The sequence below is a fragment of the Drosophila subpulchrella genome, chromosome X (genome assembly GCF_014743375.2).
Source record: "Drosophila subpulchrella strain 33 F10 #4 breed RU33 chromosome X, RU_Dsub_v1.1 Primary Assembly, whole genome shotgun sequence".
In the NCBI taxonomy this organism is placed as follows: Eukaryota; Metazoa; Arthropoda; class Insecta; order Diptera; family Drosophilidae; genus Drosophila; species Drosophila subpulchrella.
In genome coordinates this window covers 29,234,962-29,251,326 of record NC_050613.1, presented here as the reverse complement: position 1 = coordinate 29,251,326, position 16,365 = coordinate 29,234,962, and the positions used below count along the sequence as shown (strand labels likewise).

General features: G+C 45.8%; 5 protein-coding genes across 5 annotated transcripts; 4 read left to right on the top strand and 1 right to left on the bottom strand.

Annotated features, from left to right (window-relative positions):
* Nucleotides 1–2,113: 2,113 nt before the first annotated feature.
* On the bottom strand, nucleotides 2,114–5,817 carry LOC119556165 (ribonucleases P/MRP protein subunit POP1). Its single transcript, XM_037868084.1, has 2 exons — nucleotides 3,963–5,817; nucleotides 2,114–3,901 (listed from the first exon to the last, which is right to left on the bottom strand). The coding sequence occupies exons 1-2, from the start codon at nucleotides 5,617–5,619 to the stop codon at nucleotides 3,015–3,017; spliced, it is 2,544 nt and encodes an 847-aa protein (XP_037724012.1). The 5' UTR covers nucleotides 5,620–5,817; the 3' UTR covers nucleotides 2,114–3,014.
* Nucleotides 5,818–5,865: 48 nt separating this feature from the next.
* LOC119556169 (myosin-2 essential light chain) lies at nucleotides 5,866–9,483 on the top strand. Its single transcript, XM_037868087.1, has 3 exons — nucleotides 5,866–5,995; nucleotides 6,142–6,169; nucleotides 8,434–9,483. Exons 1-3 carry the CDS (start codon nucleotides 5,993–5,995, stop codon nucleotides 8,844–8,846), a joined length of 444 nt encoding a protein of 147 aa, XP_037724015.1. The 5' UTR covers nucleotides 5,866–5,992; the 3' UTR covers nucleotides 8,847–9,483.
* Nucleotides 9,484–9,842: 359 nt separating this feature from the next.
* Nucleotides 9,843–12,094, top strand: LOC119556166 (N-chimaerin). The gene is made up of 5 exons (XM_037868085.1): nucleotides 9,843–10,103; nucleotides 10,169–10,785; nucleotides 10,850–11,327; nucleotides 11,390–11,495; nucleotides 11,559–12,094. The coding sequence occupies exons 1-5, from the start codon at nucleotides 9,992–9,994 to the stop codon at nucleotides 11,722–11,724; spliced, it is 1,479 nt and encodes a 492-aa protein (XP_037724013.1). The 5' UTR covers nucleotides 9,843–9,991; the 3' UTR covers nucleotides 11,725–12,094.
* Nucleotides 12,095–12,453: 359 nt separating this feature from the next.
* On the top strand, nucleotides 12,454–13,777 carry LOC119556168. The gene is made up of 2 exons (XM_037868086.1): nucleotides 12,454–12,786; nucleotides 13,022–13,777. Exons 1-2 carry the CDS (start codon nucleotides 12,575–12,577, stop codon nucleotides 13,704–13,706), a joined length of 897 nt encoding a protein of 298 aa, XP_037724014.1. The 5' UTR covers nucleotides 12,454–12,574; the 3' UTR covers nucleotides 13,707–13,777.
* A 612-nt stretch (nucleotides 13,778–14,389) lies between these two features.
* On the top strand, nucleotides 14,390–15,930 carry LOC119557185 (myosin light chain 6B). Its single transcript, XM_037869830.1, has 3 exons — nucleotides 14,390–14,658; nucleotides 14,978–15,725; nucleotides 15,776–15,930. Exons 1-2 carry the CDS (start codon nucleotides 14,451–14,453, stop codon nucleotides 15,688–15,690), a joined length of 921 nt encoding a protein of 306 aa, XP_037725758.1. The 5' UTR covers nucleotides 14,390–14,450; the 3' UTR covers nucleotides 15,691–15,725; nucleotides 15,776–15,930.
* The last annotated feature ends 435 nt before the right edge of the window (nucleotides 15,931–16,365 follow it).

Genomic DNA, 16,365 nt, shown 5'->3' with positions numbered 1-16,365 from the left:
TATTCTCAGCCACAATTCACTCACTGAGTCGACAAAACTTTTGTAAGAATTTAGAAACAATGGCGCTAAGACAACTTCATGGCCAATTGTAAAAACAAATTCCCCAAAACACCATAAGTAAAACCAAAAATATAAAAAAACAAGAGAAAACAAAGAAAATTGTGGCATTTAAACGCCAAAAACACAAAAAAAACATTTTTAATATACATTATATAAAAGTTTATAAATGTCCATTTTTTGATTATTAGTAGTGATGTTAAAAAAACATAATTAACAGTAAAAATAATAATATGTATGTATGTTATAGCAAAGAATCGGATAAACCAAGAAATTCTTAAGCAAGACTCGAAAAAAGAGAACTTGCGAAGCAAACGAAAAACTTTCCAAGTGAATCCCCGCATTTATGAATGAAAATTTTAGCTAAAGCGAAATGGAAAGTCAAGTGGAGTGATGATGAGGCGACAGGAAAAGAAAGGAGAATCCATTGACAAGCATCAATTTGTTTACAACAATGTTAAAGAAACGAACATTTTGAAAGATATATATGCCACGTATATCTATAAATATATGTATACTAACCCACCAAATTCAAAGTATTTCAACGTTTTATACAAGGAGACGATGCGCAAGACAAGAGGTCGGGACAGTTATGAATGACCTGTCCCCCTCTGACCTCGAACCCCGAACCCCCAACTCCGAACCCAGGTCCCCAACTCCCCCTCCCTATGAACCAAAAACCCCATCCCAAATACAGCTGCAACTCAAGTCAGAAGGCATCAGTTTGCTAAAGACCAAAGACGTTACCAAAAGCGAAACGATAAATTGCGAATCCGATTATAATCTGTAATAATAATCCAGTCTACAAGTCTATATAATGCATGTTAACTGTAGACGCGGGGAGTTCAAGAAGAATACGTATTCAATACTCGTAATCCAATCAAATGTAATGTGGTAGCAAGCATAGGTAAACCAAGACAAAAATCGAACAAACCCTAAGTAGTTCAGCACACACTCAGTCACTCACGAACGGATCTGGATCGGGATCGAGAATCCAGTATCCGGGGAATCATATATCCAAAGTTTGCGAATCAAATTCAGTTTGAAACTTGTACTTGCGTAGCTCTTAGAAATTTTACTTGAATGCATACGCTACATCATAAGTCACATACATATATTTAACTATACATTTATATATATATATATATAAATAAAAAGAATTGTTTTTTCCTTAACATTTAGTTAAACGTAAGATTGAATCATATTTTATGCCGTACAACCGAACAAAAAAGTGAGCAGAAAGAAATATTTATTAAATGTTTCAACTAAGTTGTATAATTATAAGTGAGAGTTTACATAATGGAATTATGTATCTGTATCTAAGCAAAAAAAACACTGACAACATTTTGGGAAAGCGTCGACGAAAAACAAGTTGGGAATTCGAATAACATTAAAATATTCAGACTTAACGCACAAGAACAAGAGATCAACACCAAAGCAGCTGCTAAATCCCATGAAAAAAAACATGAACAACTTATATACTCGTAAGTATATAGACAATTTCAATAACTGATAAATATATATACAAAGTGAAAACCAAAAAGCGAAATTTACATGCAATTCAAATACATTTTCCATAACCGCATCAACTAAACAAAAAATCAAGTAAACCAACAATTACGAACGAACTAACGTGGATAAAGGATTCGACAAACGTGTTCGAAGAATGAATATTATAAATTGTGGACGAGCGAAAGCAAATGTATATGCTCAACAACAAGATACAACACAAAATTAAATCCCAAAATTGTAAGCCATTTTTTAATCATTGTCGCATTTAAGATATGATAACAAGAACGAATACAAAATTCAAACATTTCTAAGCGCGAGATCATTTTGTTAAACACTTAAACACACGTTCAGCATCACACTGACATTCGCTCAACATTGAGTTCATTGCATAACGAATACAAATTGACATACAAAAATGAAGTAAACATTTGATGGTAAACGAAGTACAGATGACATACAAGTAATTTTAAATTGAATAAAAACTAGTATTAAATATGTACAACAAATTCCAAGGGTGTTTTATTTATCAGACATTTGCTTGAAAATTTCACCTAGGTGGCCAACGATCAGTTTTTAAGGCTTTACTAGGGGAGTACCGCTTCAAAACATGTAAAGACTTCGTTGCCGAGCAGCTAATATCCTAAGCCAACAATCCCAATCATTTTAAGGGAAATACATTTTTTGACCAATTTTTGCACTTTTTATAAGGGGCTATACCAGGTTTTTTTGAAATTCAGATTTAGGTCAAAAATTCAATTTTTGCGGGTTTTTATGTCGTAGTTTAGCCAAATCAAGACTTACAACCAAGATACCGACAGTTTTGAACAGCTAACATCCTAGGCTAACAGATTCAATTACTTTCAGGGAAATTTATTTTTTGGCCAATTTTTACATTTTTTATAAGGGGTATAAGGGGTCTATTTTTGCGAAAATCCGTCAAAAATTAAAGTTTCCGGGTTTGAATGCCAATCGATTGGGAATTTAATAATGAGCTCAACGAGGTATGGCATTCCCAATTCCGACCCTGTTTCGCAAAATGATGGCAAAAAAACCTAGTTTGTTTGGGTGAAAAAATAGGTAGAAGGATTTTAGACAAAAACACCTTATTTTTTTGCAGTTTTTCAGTCGTAACTTGGTCAAAACGAGGCGCACAGCCGAAAGACCGACTGTGTTGAGCAGCTTACAACCTAGGCTACCGATGTCCATCACATTCCGGAAAATTTATTTTTTGACTAAATTTCACATTTTTTATAAGGGGTAACATCGTCTATTTTTGCGAAAATCCGTCAAAAATTAGTCAAAAATACCTTGCTTCAAAGCCAGGTTTCTTGAAAATGCAGCATTGCAGAACTTAGTAATTAATACTTAGTGATAGTAATGCTATATAATTGCATTAAGATATTTGGTACATCGTTGGCTAACAACTAGAAGTACTTAATATAAGACTAAAAGGCTGGACTAGCCACGTTCAGATTGATCTGGAAGCTGGCCCAGCGGTAGTCCCGGCTATCAGGGTCGCGCAGCAGGCACATTAGGGGCGGCTGTTTCTGGTGACCCCTGCAGTTCGGCAGCTCCCCGACGAGCTTCTGCAGACCAGCGGGGGTGACGTATCCCACGGCGCAGACAAGGGCCTCCGTAAAGCTGAAGCCGGCCGAGCTCACATAGCCAAAGACTTGCCGACTACATTGGCGGCGCACGCTGTCGCGCATCTCCGCCGGATGGGTCGGCAGCCATAGCTGGCACATCTGCTGCAGCTGGGCATGAACCAGGTGGGCTGTGTTTGCTGGCCGTATGTGAACACGATGGGTGGCAGTCTCCTGAAGCTTCCGCTTTTCACGCACCCTCCCCGACCGTAATCGCTTCAGCTTGAGCTTGTGACTCTGGCGCAGATCCTTGCGCAGCTGTTCATTCAAATCCGGTTGCAGTGGCTCAACGTAGACCGGGGCCTGGTCATCGCGCTTAATCTGTCGCCAACGCTGCATGTGATCCTCTGCCGTGGGCAGGCAAATCAAGGCGTTGCTTTTTACATAGCCACGGGATACAAGCCGGAGTTGGATCTGCACGAGTGCCTCCTCGGGCAGTGGCTCCGGTAGCGGTCTACGTTGTCGAATGCTCTCGGCAATCTCCTCCAGCTGCTGGCGATGGCGCAGCACATAGAATGATGATCCGCTGGCAGAACTGGAAGGTGGACTCCAGTCGCGCACTAAGTACTTCCAGGGAGCACTGAACGGACTGACCACCGCCAGTCTTCGGTAGTTGGTGCGCTTATTGGGCGGCATCCGGAAGTAGCTGACACGGTGCTCATCCGCTGCAGACGCAGCTTGCTGGAGTCCTAGAGAGATCAAAAAGGAAGTGATGAGAAATATGCGGAGCATATTGTAATAGCCACTAACCTGGTATTGTATCCGGCAGATGCATCTCGGCACCCGCCTCCCTAGCCACCGAATCCAGTTCCCTCAACCCGCCCGGCCTTGCGCCCCACATGGTGAGCGTCAACCAAAGGGCCATGCCGTATCCAGCCGGCGCAATCACATCCCAGCCGCAACCGTAGGCCAGTCTTTTGTATCTGGGGTCTTGGGAGCCTGGTCTTTGAACGAGAATCAGAGGAACCGCCTGCATTTTCTGTTCGAAGGCACAGGGAGCTCCAGGCACCACGGCATGCTGTTGACGCAGCTGATCGTACGTGTGCGTGGACATGATGTTCTGGGCCAGCCGTTCCCTCGCCTCCTTGCTCCACAATGGACTTTCCGGCAGACTCTTTGGCTGGTCCACGAGAAGATCGCCGGCGCAGAGCGTCTGCACCGCTTTCCCCTCTGCTTTCGTGCGCTTTTTCGGTCGCTGTAGGCGCGGATCCACCACCTGGTGGCCCATCACCAGGTTGGAAAGCAGTTCTGCGGGTGAACTCAGCTGCAAGGCTGACTGGCAGTAGTTGGCTTGGTCCTGGAGCTCCCCCTGTTGATGCGGACGCAAGCTAGCAAGCAAAACGCGTTGCGCTCTGGGGCCTGTCAAGCGGAAACGATTGAACTCCCGCTGCAACGTTTCCAATCGGAGGGTGTTCTCGGAGTTGGAGTAACTGGGCTGTAGTTCAAAGGCTTTTGTTTGTGTCCAAAAGCGAAGGTTCTTGCCTTGGCTCTTCTCGCTGAGATTCTCTTGCTTTTCCTTGGACAACTCCTCTGACTCAACCTCCATCTTTTGCTCTTCTACTTCCTCCTTTAAGGGCAACACTTGTTGTTTTGTGGACTTAAGCTGGAACACGCCGATCAGTTCCTTCAGAGTGGCCTGGGCGCCACTGGGATGCAACCACAGCCAGAGCGTGTGATCCTCCTGGTCCTCCTCTGTTCCCCGTGGCCGCCACATGAAGCTGGCCCGCTGCAGACCTCCATGCGGATAGCGGCCGTCCCTGAACAACTCCACGCTGCCCTCTCGTCGTCCACTTAAAAACGTTCTGGCCGTGATTCCCACCCCGCACTGCGGACTGGTTAGCCGGTCGAATCCCTTTCGCAGGAGGTCCAAGGGCCCTCGCAGCTCCACGCAGCAGTAAAACGAGATGTCCTGCAGCAGACAGTGCTCCGAGCTGGCGCGATAGCAGGCGCGGTAGGTCTTGTCGCAGCTGGCATAGGCCAGCCGGTGGCCCCAGCGGTCAACCATGTGGAATCGCTTCGCGTGCCAGATGTGCGTCTCCAGCCAGACGTGGCGCCTCTGCCGGCGCACGTACTCCCGCATCAGGTTCTTGGGGCGCCGGCGGTACTTCCTCGAGGGGCGTTTGCTATTCACGGGCTGGTTGCCGCCCTTGCCCATCTGGGACTTGTGTGCCTGGCGGTACTTGCGCGGCAGGCGCTTCGGGTGGTGCGACATCGCCCGGCGGCGCATGTGCTTGGGCAGCGTCTGGAAGATCAGCTTGCTGCTCCGCTGCGTCGTCTCCTGGCAGTCGGCCACCAGGTTCCGGATCTCCTGCAGCGCCCCGGACGCGTAGTGGTACGTGGTCACGTGCGATGGCAGGGTCACGCGACCGCCCACGGCTGCGTCGTACTCCAGCTTCTGGGTGCTCATCTGGGATCGGCCAAACAGATCTAAAGTCAAATTAAGGCCCGTCCCGGGGCAAAACAAACCGAGCGGCACGTGTTTATTTTGTATTTTGGTGTTCTCCAGCACTGTCGATCCCAGTCCTGTAAACAATCTGGCAAGGTGTGTCAGGAGGGTGTCTCCGCTATGCTAGCAAGGACACCATCCTGACATTTTAGCATGACCTTTCTACGAATTTCTTTTGGTATATTTGAGCGCATAGAAATGGTATAAAAAGTATATTTCCCACAGTCGGACGGTATTGCTGCACGGTCTTACTGTTGGCTTGGTCATTTATTACAATATTGAATTTCCCGTGTTTTTGTGTTGTTTTCCCCCAGCTAGCTAAAAACAAATTGAAATGGTGAGTGCAGGGTGGACTGTTTACTGCGGCGCTGTTTACTGTTTACTGTTTACTATTTACTGTTTACCATCGTGTCGGATGGAAGGCCGCCCTGGAAGCCTTGGAAACGGTACTCAAGTGTCCCTTGTTTTCTTTTCTCGTTGCAGGCAGCTTACACCGAGGATCAGTTGGCTGGTGAGTGTTCCCAAAGGTTTCCAAAGGTCAAGAACCAAAAGTCGGCCACCAAACAGCGTCGAAATATGTGTGCGCTGGCACATCGCGCCCTCTCCCTCCCACTCGGCACTGGAATGCGGGAGTGGGAGAGCGACGGCACGAAGGTGTGTGTAAGTGCTACACAGCTTTATAGGCGGCGAAAACATGAATCATTGATAAAGCCAATGCGCTGGAAAGCAGCCATACGAATACGATCGTGAATCACCCAAAAAGGCCGAGAAACAGCAGTGCCCCGGGGAAATCCGAGGGCCGAAGTGGGGTCACCCTGTGGCCCAATGAGGAGGCATCCTTGGACTCCACGTCTGTCGCTCTGAGGATATCCTTATCTCTACGATATCCAAGCTATGAGGCGTACATTTAGTTCTGTAATGGGTCTTTAACGCTACCGTCCCCCATAACAATACTCCAATTAAGAGGAAATCATGTGTGTGTAAGGAACAATGTTATGATCTTCCACCCGGTGGTACAATGTTAGTTGTAGGATAGTTGTATGAAACCGTTGCAAACGTGTACATACCAATTTAATTGTAGTCATCTGAAAAACAATGCTGGTCATTATGCGCAAAACATTATTCAAAAAGAAAGGCCCCTCTCCCCTGAATCATATCTCAAGGTTAAGCCCCACTACAAAACCCTCTGCCAGGGCATCAAAGAAAACCACTGTTGAATGGCGAAAGGAAGTGAGCGATAAGATAAAGATATAGGAGCTACCCAGTGGGATAATCACCCGGTTTTCTGACCCACCGGCAGCTCGTTTCAAATAAAACTGCAATTGCAGTGGCAAAAACCAAACGATAAGACAGCCATCTGACAAAAATCAGCTTCCATTTACGGAAAAGCGCCTTCTCTGAGTTGAAATGCAACGCGATTCCGAGTCTGATTTGGATTCCGATTCCATAGCGAACCAAATCGAATTTTTACGCAATTCCCTGTGTTAGCCTAATCAAAGTCAATGGTCTCCGATAATTCAGCAATGCTGACTCTGACGTCAGCGTTCGACCGCATTCGACCGTATGTACTATAACCATATACCATATGTATTTTCCAATTCTAACTTACCTTGTCGGCAATGCCTGGCAATCTTTAGCTTTAGCATTCAGCGGTGTCGAATCGCCAGTCGCCGTCGTTTTGTCATCGCCTTAAATGGACAAAAATGTGCTGGATTCGTTTGTTTTTTGCCATTTACGGATGTCGTATGCGCATGATAACCAAGCATAAAGCTGAGCATCCGTGCAGGTCATCGAATTCTGAACACTCTAGTTTATACTGAATGTATCATAATTTATTTATCCATTCTAATTGTTTTCGTACCGTTTTGAAAGCACACAGTTTTTCACTAAAAACCTCAGAATCCAGAAGGTTGTTTGGTGCAATCCATTAAATATTTAATCCGAGTTACACTTTCAAACATCTGCCATCCATTTTTTGTATATTTAACTTATTCCACAAAACTTCTCGAGCTGAAGAACTTACACCTTCACTTGCTTAAATCCAACTGCAACCGCTGTCCCTGGAAAAGCCTACGATTCCTCGTTCCACACTTGCCCCGAAACAAAACCTTTCAAAACAAGCCATTTCCTGGGTTCCCGGGTTGTTTATTTCAATTGTAAACAGTTTACTCTAAGGCCCGACTTCAAGAGAGTTGCAGCCACTTCCCAGTATAGAAGTTCTACCGCGAAGTCAGGGTATCGCATCGCGAGGGAGGGCGGGGTGGCAGGGGATCGGATTCGATCCAATGGCCAGCCAAATCCGGGCAGACGGAGTTTCAGGCAGTCAGTAGCTGACAAAACGGTCATCGGAGTGGTTCAATATGTATTACTACACTGCACACGTGAAGCAAACCTTTACCACCCTGGAAGGTGATCTATTCATCTATATACTGGGTTCTTGAGGGATCACTTGTCATATATCACTGTGTATGAATAGCCGCAGAATTGAAAATCTGCAGTAGTGGCCAATGGTCCGATTACACCGAGTGATAAACCAATGAGTGTTAATAAGAGAACTATTTCGAAATAATATTCGACTATTTTTTTGAGTTCAAAGTTATGTAGTGAAATACAGTGTCATAGTTACTATCCATATATGAACAAAACCCCTAAGGGGTAAACAATTGTGGATTTTCTAAGAACACATTTAAAAATATTAACTGTCTAGGAGAAGTGAAAGGAGTTTCGTTGATTTTGTATGACAATTCTCTAACAAACAGCCACATTTTTCCGCAGAATTTCAGGAGGCTTTCAACCTGTTCGACAACCGCGGCGATGGCAAGATCCAGCTGAGCCAGGTGGGCGAGTGCCTGAGGGCCCTGGGCCAGAACCCCACGGAGTCGGACGTGAAGAAGTGCACCCACCAGCTGAAGCCCGACGAGCGCATCTCGTTCGAGGTGTTCCTGCCTATTTACCAGGCGATCTCGAAGGCCCGTTCTGGCGATACGGCCGATGACTTTATCGAGGGACTGCGTCACTTTGACAAGGACGCCAGCGGCTACATCTCCTCCGCCGAGCTGCGCCACCTGCTGACCACGCTGGGCGAGAAGCTGACTGACGAGGAGGTGGAGCAGCTGCTGGCCAACATGGAGGACCAGCAGGGCAACATCAACTACGAGGAGTTTGTTCGCATGGTCATGAGCGGCTAGGCCGGCCGGGTCCTTCCGATTCCAACTGTCCAGGACCACGACAATAGAAGCAACACACACTATCCAACACAACAGCAACACTAAAACACCTGCCAAGCTAGCTGATCCGTTCATTCCGCCAGAAGTTCCAACTCCGTGATTCCAACTTAGCCATTCTTCTCCCGGGTGAAGAACAAACTCTGTTTTGCAAACCAAGGACAACGACCAAGGATATCGAGATATATATACATACAGGGGAAAGTCCTTAATAAGCAGCTGAAAACTGAAGCAAACTGAAAACATAGAGATTGGAGCTATTCCCTCTTCCAAAACTAACCATCGATGTAGACATAGATTCATTATTAACCATAACTAATCATTGCGTCTGTGAATGTGCGTATTATTCTAAAAAGAAATTAGAAGGTTAATCAGCAATTATCACCTAGTGCAGGCGTTCTTTTGTACCAATCACACTCGATACATATATTATATTTCAGTGGAAATCAGCGAGAGTATCACGAAAAAGTATTTCTAAATTAAATTTGATATGCGTCGGTGGCGTGTGTCCGAATTTAAATGCGCATTTTGAAGTTTTACATGTTTATTTTTTTTAAATAATTTAATATTTGTATTTAATAAATAATAAAAAGAGAAGCAATGAATGTGTAGGTCTTTTTACAAAAGAAACGTACTTAAATCTATTAAACCAATTGAACCTAAGTTGTTGTTTTGATATGTAGTGGAAAAGGGAAGATGATCAATTGCCTAGATGATCAAAATTACTGCGGACTGTGAGAAGTATACTTTTGTTTAATTTTTGTTGGGTATACTTCGGACTTTATTTGCTCAGAACTCATGCACAATGTTTCTGAGTGTATGCATATGTGCATGTGTATATATTTCGGTATTAGCATCCATGGACATTATAATTTCGTCTGAAATAAATTGTACGAATTGGTTGAGTATCAAAAAATAAATTTAAATTTGTAGTATTTTTATTTTGGTATTTTGTTAAAGCTTAATACCGCACTGCATTTGACGGCCTGGCAACCTTGCTCGTCTGCCAAGCAAAAAATTAAGAATCATTAAGTTAACTTAAATTAATTTATCAAATTACTGCCGCCTACTGAGTGACTTGATTTATTGGTCTGCTAGTCCCAAGGAGGATGCCCCGGAACACGGAGGCGGGCGCCGGAAGTGCGGGAACTCTCGGTTCCGGCGGTGTAGGTGGTGCTCCCGAGCCCAGTTCTCCGGTTCAGAAGGTTTGGAAGCCAGAATGTGAGTGGAGGAGCTGCACTTATGACCCCCACGTCCACTACATCGATTCCCCACCTCCCCTACAGTGTACAAACTCCAGTTGGAGGCACCGGCTCCGTGTCCGCTGCGCTGCCAGCGTACCTTGCCTCTGCCGCCGGCGAAGAGTACGGCGGAGGCCGTGGAGGCCAACAACTTGGCTGGACGGCTGTACGGCTCCGAGTACCACGGACTCATGGGGCACTTGGAGGCGGAGCAGCTGCTGGCCAACGCCCGCGACGGCAGCTACTTCGTCCGCCGGAGCCCCCAGTCCGACGGCTACTACACGCTGAGTCTCCGCTTCAACAAGCGCCCCAAGCACTACAAGCTGCTCCACAAGCCCGGCGTAGGCCACTACCTGCGCGGCCAGGACAAGCGCTTTGATACGGTTCACGACATGGTCGCCGACGGGCTGATCAACTTCCACATGCAGCTCCACGCCAGCCCCATCATCCAGCAGATAAACCAGCAAACCAAGAACTGCTACCAGCAGAGCCCCTACATGACGTTAAACGGACGGAAGCTGAGGGCCCTCTCCAATGAGCTGGGCAAGGCCTCGGCAGCCAAGGAGTCCCCGCCAGTCGAGGAAAAGGAGCAAAAGCAAGTGGAGCCGCCACCTGCCGCGGATCCGATGCCGCTGGTGTACGAGAAACCGCATCATTTTAAGGTGGGCTCAGCGTAAATCCATAATCTACAATGACGCACCTGAACCAAGTGTTGTCTCCCTGCAGGTACACACCTTCAAGGGCCTCAACTGGTGCGAGTTCTGTGCCAACTTCCTGTGGGGATTCACCGCCCAGGGCGTCAAGTGCGAAGCCTGCGGCTTTGTGGCGCACAGCAAGTGCTCCGAGCTGGTGCCGCCCAAGTGTGTGCCGGACCTAAAGCGCATACGTGGCGTATTCGGCACTGACTTGACCACCATGGTGCAGCTGGAGCCGCACCACCAGATACCCTTCGTGGTGCGGCGCTGCGTGGAAGAGGTGGAGGCCAGGGGCATGCTGCAGGAGGGGATATACCGGGTGTCCGGGTTCGCCGATGAGATCGAGGCCCTTAAGCTGGCCTTGGATCGGGAGGGCGAGACGACGGACATGTCGGAGACGGCCTACGGAAATGTGAATGTGATTGCCGGGACCCTGAAGCTTTACCTACGCCTGCTCCCAGTGCCGCTCATCACGTTCCAGGCCTACCCCAGCTTCATGGCAGCAGGACGTGAGCTTTACCTACCCCTAAACATGGGTTTGCCGGACCTAATCATGCTATTTGTTTCCCAGGCACCGGCAAGCAGACGGAGCAACGGCAGCTCATGGCGGAGGCAGTGCGTCGCCTGCCGCCCGCCCACCACAGCTGCCTGCAGTATATGCTGGAGCACCTGAAGCGGTAAGTTGGTGTCTGTGTAGCCACTAAGTTCCGAAGATCTTTGACAAGCCGCTCTTACCACAGCGTGGCCTCCCATTACGCCGTGAACAAGATGAACGAGCACAATTTGGCCACCGTGTTTGCGCCCACACTGATTGCCACCCCCCAGCACATGACAAACCTTACGGAGGAGATTTTCATGCTCTCCTCGCTCATCACCCACTGCAAGACTATATTTGCGGCGTCCTAAACAGCCTTAAACCGAGCCCAATGCCTCCCAACGCCAAAACCCTAGGCTGTAGTCCGAGGGGCGCAGCCGCACGGATTGCCCCTCTTTTTCAAACGGATCCCAGAGTGTGCCCTCTGCCAAGCACGCATCGGTACTCGTGACTCGAGAATTCCACCAAAAATTTAGCCTAAGATCAAATATCCGCATCGGTCACTTCGAATCGGTGGTTTTATCTCTTTTAGCAGCCCAAAAACACAAGGAAAAAACAAATATCCAGTAGAATACATTGAATGTTGTAGGAGTACGAATTTAACGACTTTTCGAAATATTTTTAGGTGAAGTATTTTTTGTCACAATAAAGATATGTATTTATTTTATTTTTACAATGTAATTGTTAAGCTTTTGAACTAAACCCAGTTTCAGGCTGAACTGAACCAGCTGAACTGCTGCATTGTTAAAAATTCAACAGGATCACGGTTTCTGTTTAATGAAAGAACTCTGGTTTGCAGTAATCCCATCGAGGGTTTCTGAACATGGCTTCAAAAATGCAGCAGTTCAACAGTTTAGGGAATACCCTAAGGGTTGTGTAGTCCCTTGAAGGCTTTTACCTTCTATAATGAAAATCTAATTTTATGAAAGCATTCGGTCTAGTATTCAACCGAACAAAAAGTTGTCCAAAACCAAAAACTTTATACATATATCATTTTCAGCACTCCAACTTGGTAGGCGAGTCCTTTGCTGTAGAGGTGCCACGACTGTTTTAGTCACTTTGAGAAGGGATTTCGTTGAGACTAGTCGACTTCATCTTTTTGCTTTCAAATATTATTTTCGTGTGTGTTAAAAAAAAACTACAAAAAAAAAAAAAACGACGATGAAGGGCGAAAAAGTTTTTGACGATGAACGTGAGCGTGGAAAGCCGGGCTTGTCGAAGAGTTCCATGCGATCGCAGCGCAACGATGCGGATCAAATCGACAAGAAGCTGAGGGAAATCAAAGACCAAAAGGCTCACTTCAACGAAATGACGGGTAGCCTGGAAAGTCTCGTAACGCCAGTTAATTCAAAAACTTTGACAAAAAGTGAAAAGTGAGTTTGGGAACTTTTTTCATATTAAAAATTTTCACACTGTTCTAACAATATGTATCATTCAATCCTATACATACTTAAATATCAATAAATCTCTTAAGCCTCTGTTTAGCTAGCATTTAGGTAGCATAGTACAGAGGTAAATTTAAAGTGTTTCGAAAATTATAAAAAAAAATGCGTTTGACCTTGTTCGTTTTTTATCCATATAGTAATACATATCTTCTTTAATATGTAGGAAGCAAGACAGCCCTGATAAACAGGCCCTCACCCTAGACGATCTGCCATCTGGTTCTGCGGCAAGTATCAGCCAATCGGTCGGCCAATCAGCGGTGGCACAGCCGGAGAAGGAGGTGACAACTGAGGAAATAAGCATCGATCCGGTTGCGAATATGTTCGTAATGCAACCGGATGGCACTCATGAGTGCTATGCCGGGGAATCGCCGATTACCCCGAACGAGCAGGTGCCTGGCATGCGAGAGGTCCGTATCAACGATGGGGAACTCATCATCTTGACCGGCGGGAACGGCGAGATCGTGTACCATCCGGAGGATACCGTTGCTATAGACATTAACGATTCACGTGTTTTCGTCGTTGACGCACAGGAAAGTGGCGTTTCCTTTGTTCAGGCAACTGAGAGTCAGGAGGAATTGGACATCGATAGTATTATAGAGTTTTTGCCGGAGGAACAAGACACTACAACCATGGAGATCGATGGAGGAGTCCAGTCGGCAAGTTGTGCGGATGTTGCAGATACGGCTCAATTGCCAAGTTGTGCAGCAATTCAAGAAGATCCAGACCAAGTTATTCCGGTGGAGTGTGATGAAACCACTCAGCCCCCAGAAGTTCGTAGTGAAGTGGTTGAGTATGGAGAGGACGGTCCCAGTCACTTGGATAAGTCAACGAAGCCTGGGGAAAACTAATGTGATGTCTAGAAATTTTTTCAATTTCTTAAACTATAAAGCCACCAAATAAACGACATTGTACAAAATAAGGTTCAGAATGATAAGAATCGACACAGTCGGTCCTTAAGCGGTGTTCCTCGGAACTCGAGAACCAGTCGGTCACAAAGCAGAGGAGTAGGAGTTCTCATAGCTAAGAAACACAAATTAGAGTGGGATGCCTTCCATCTCTAGAGAAGTAATGTATATTTTTGTATCTCACATTCAGAAAACACAAATCAGAGTGAGACGGAAGTAGTCTAGCTATGTGGGAGTAAAGGAGATACAAACACTTACATTACTCCTCTAGTTTTACTTTTACTCTTTGAACCTCCTTGAACCTGGAATCATTAATTTTCGGCCAATTTTCGCAAAAAATCGTATTAAAATAATGTGAAAATGGGTCAAAAAATATGATAGGGATGGTTAGGCTAGGTTGCTAGGGAATGCGATAAGATTATCAGCTGTGCGCCTCGTTTTGACCAAGTTACGATCGAAAACTCGCAAAAAAGGAATGACAAAACTCGTTGAGCTCGCAATTAAATTCCTAATCGTTTGGACTCTTTTAATTTTGGCCAATTTTGGCAACAAAAATGATAGTTCGGGATCCGCTTATATTTTTAAGGCGAAGCATTCTTTGACTTCAATGCTATCCGCCTGGATAAAAAATCTATTCCCATTTGGCACTCTGAACAAAATTTTTTTCTGTTTCCAGTGCTGGACAAAATGAATATGAAAGGGAAGCGGGAGCCTCAGTCGCACAATCTACTGCAATCCACTCGCGGACCCGGATTCTTCCACAAGCAATCGGAGCTGATGATAATGCTGCCAGAAGTTCCACAGCTGCGAAACATATTTGACCTGTTCGTAGTTAATGGCAATGGAACAGGAGCTGAAAGTGGAGCAGGAGCAGAAACGGAAGCAGGAGCAGAGGGTATGTGCCACCAATAGTTATAGTTTGTATGGACCAAGGTTTAGGGTCTGCGCAATGAGTTAATGTTTATCACTCACGCGCACCGTTGCCTTTACTTTAGAATTTAAGGTGGCGTAGGTTTGAACTAAGCAACAACATTTTGGAGAACCAATAGTGCAACGCCTAGATCCTAAAATACATGCTTTTAGTTTTCTCATACAATTATTGCACAAAAAACCTCTCTATCAAGCTATTTTAAAGCCACTTTAAACTATAAAAAACTGCTGCTACTGCAATGTGTATATAATAATCAGGACATTTTTCATTATTTTTCACGAAGGCTTGGATCCTGCGGCCAGCATAGAACTGTCTGATGTGGCGGACTGCCTCCGCACCATGGGCCTGAGTCCAAGTGACCACTGGCTGGCCACGCGCCTGGCGGAGCACCTTCGTCGGCGAGAGGCAATGGGACCCGTGGGAGCGGCGTTCTCCCAACGAGCGTCCTTCGAGCTGGTGCTCACACTCTATTGCCAGATGGCCGAGGAGGAGGAAGGCCCCTCAGCCGAGGACGCGCTGCAGGTCCTGCGCAGCCGCGATCCGAGGGGCACTGGAGTGCTGCCCTACTCCGAGCTGCGCCACATGCTGACCACCATGGGCGACCGGCTGGACGAGGCGGAGGTCTTCAGCCTGCTGCACTGCGCCTCGGACATTGCTGGCAATGTGCACTACGAGCACCTGGTGCACCGGGTGTTCGCCAAGGACGAGCAGGCGGAGGAGCGGCTCCTGCAGGCCCGGCTCTACTTGCAGGCGGTGGGGCGCAATGCCATCGACATGGACATGGCCAAGAGGGATGAGTTCATCGACGCCCTCCGCCGCTCGGATCCCACGCGCTCCGGATTCATTGAGCCGAAGCGCCTGCTGGAGCTGCTGAATCGGAACGATGAGCGGTTCACCGGCGAGGAGCTGCAGCTCCTTACCCAGGGAATGGAGGACACCAAGTGCGAGCGGGGCATAAACTACCGCCGCTTTCTGCAGTTCATCATGAATGAGTAGATCGTTTTGGGAGCGCAACGGATTCGGTCAAACAGGTATGCAATTTTGAGCGTTATCCTACAAAATTTGAAAATTTCATCCTTAGAAACTGTGATAGCACTGGCTAATGTATAATATAGAATCTATTTATAGAACTCCCTCTATGTGTCAAGAAAACTTAACAATACCTTAAATTTTTAAAGTAAAATTAAATGCCTGTAAGATACATTTCAAAATAACTACAATACACCTGGAATTTACAGGGATATTTGACATATGTTTATAACATTACATTTGACAATGTTATCTTTTACACGACACTTCTTGCGTTACATTAAGTAACATACATTTCGAATTATCTACCTAACATCACCCAATTTACATTTACACATATTTCCTTTTACACGAAACATTATACATTACATTATGTAATTAGAAATTCAACTATGTGTATATATTTCATGTAACTAAATTGTAAATTGACAGCATTTCGAATGGGGAAACATATTACATGTTGTTTACCCCTTTTTTACAGATCTGTTATTACATCCACCAAGATTTTTCAATAATTGACTTTTTTAATACTCCCAAAAATGAAATTAAAAAGCAGTCATGGAAAGAATGTACTTATATAAAGGTTTTCCATAATGAATTATCCAATGAATTTTTTAAATAAGCCCAGTCTCTTAGTCGAAA

What these genes read in the sequence shown, in the direction of transcription:
- LOC119556165 (XM_037868084.1), bottom strand. Translation starts at nt 5,619, where the DNA reads ATGAGCACCCAGAAGCTGGAGTACGACGCAGCCGTGGGCGGTCGCGTG. An exon ending in TCTGCCGGATACAATACCAG is followed by an intron (nt 3,902 to 3,962) that starts GTTAGTGGCTAT and finishes TGATCTCTCTAG; the next exon opens with GACTCCAGCAAGCTGCGTCT.
- LOC119556169 (XM_037868087.1), top strand. An exon ending in CACCGAGGATCAGTTGGCTG is followed by an intron (nt 6,170 to 8,433) that starts GTGAGTGTTCCC and finishes ATTTTTCCGCAG; the next exon opens with AATTTCAGGAGGCTTTCAAC.
- LOC119556166 (XM_037868085.1), top strand. Translation starts at nt 9,992, where the DNA reads ATGCCCCGGAACACGGAGGCGGGCGCCGGAAGTGCGGGAACTCTCGGT. An exon ending in AGAAACCGCATCATTTTAAG is followed by an intron (nt 10,786 to 10,849) that starts GTGGGCTCAGCG and finishes GTCTCCCTGCAG; the next exon opens with GTACACACCTTCAAGGGCCT. An exon ending in CAGCTTCATGGCAGCAGGAC is followed by an intron (nt 11,328 to 11,389) that starts GTGAGCTTTACC and finishes TTTGTTTCCCAG; the next exon opens with GCACCGGCAAGCAGACGGAG.
- LOC119556168 (XM_037868086.1), top strand. Translation starts at nt 12,575, where the DNA reads ATGAAGGGCGAAAAAGTTTTTGACGATGAACGTGAGCGTGGAAAGCCG. An exon ending in ACTTTGACAAAAAGTGAAAA is followed by an intron (nt 12,787 to 13,021) that starts GTGAGTTTGGGA and finishes TTTAATATGTAG; the next exon opens with GAAGCAAGACAGCCCTGATA.
- LOC119557185 (XM_037869830.1), top strand. Translation starts at nt 14,451, where the DNA reads ATGAATATGAAAGGGAAGCGGGAGCCTCAGTCGCACAATCTACTGCAA. An exon ending in AACGGAAGCAGGAGCAGAGG is followed by an intron (nt 14,659 to 14,977) that starts GTATGTGCCACC and finishes TTTTTCACGAAG; the next exon opens with GCTTGGATCCTGCGGCCAGC.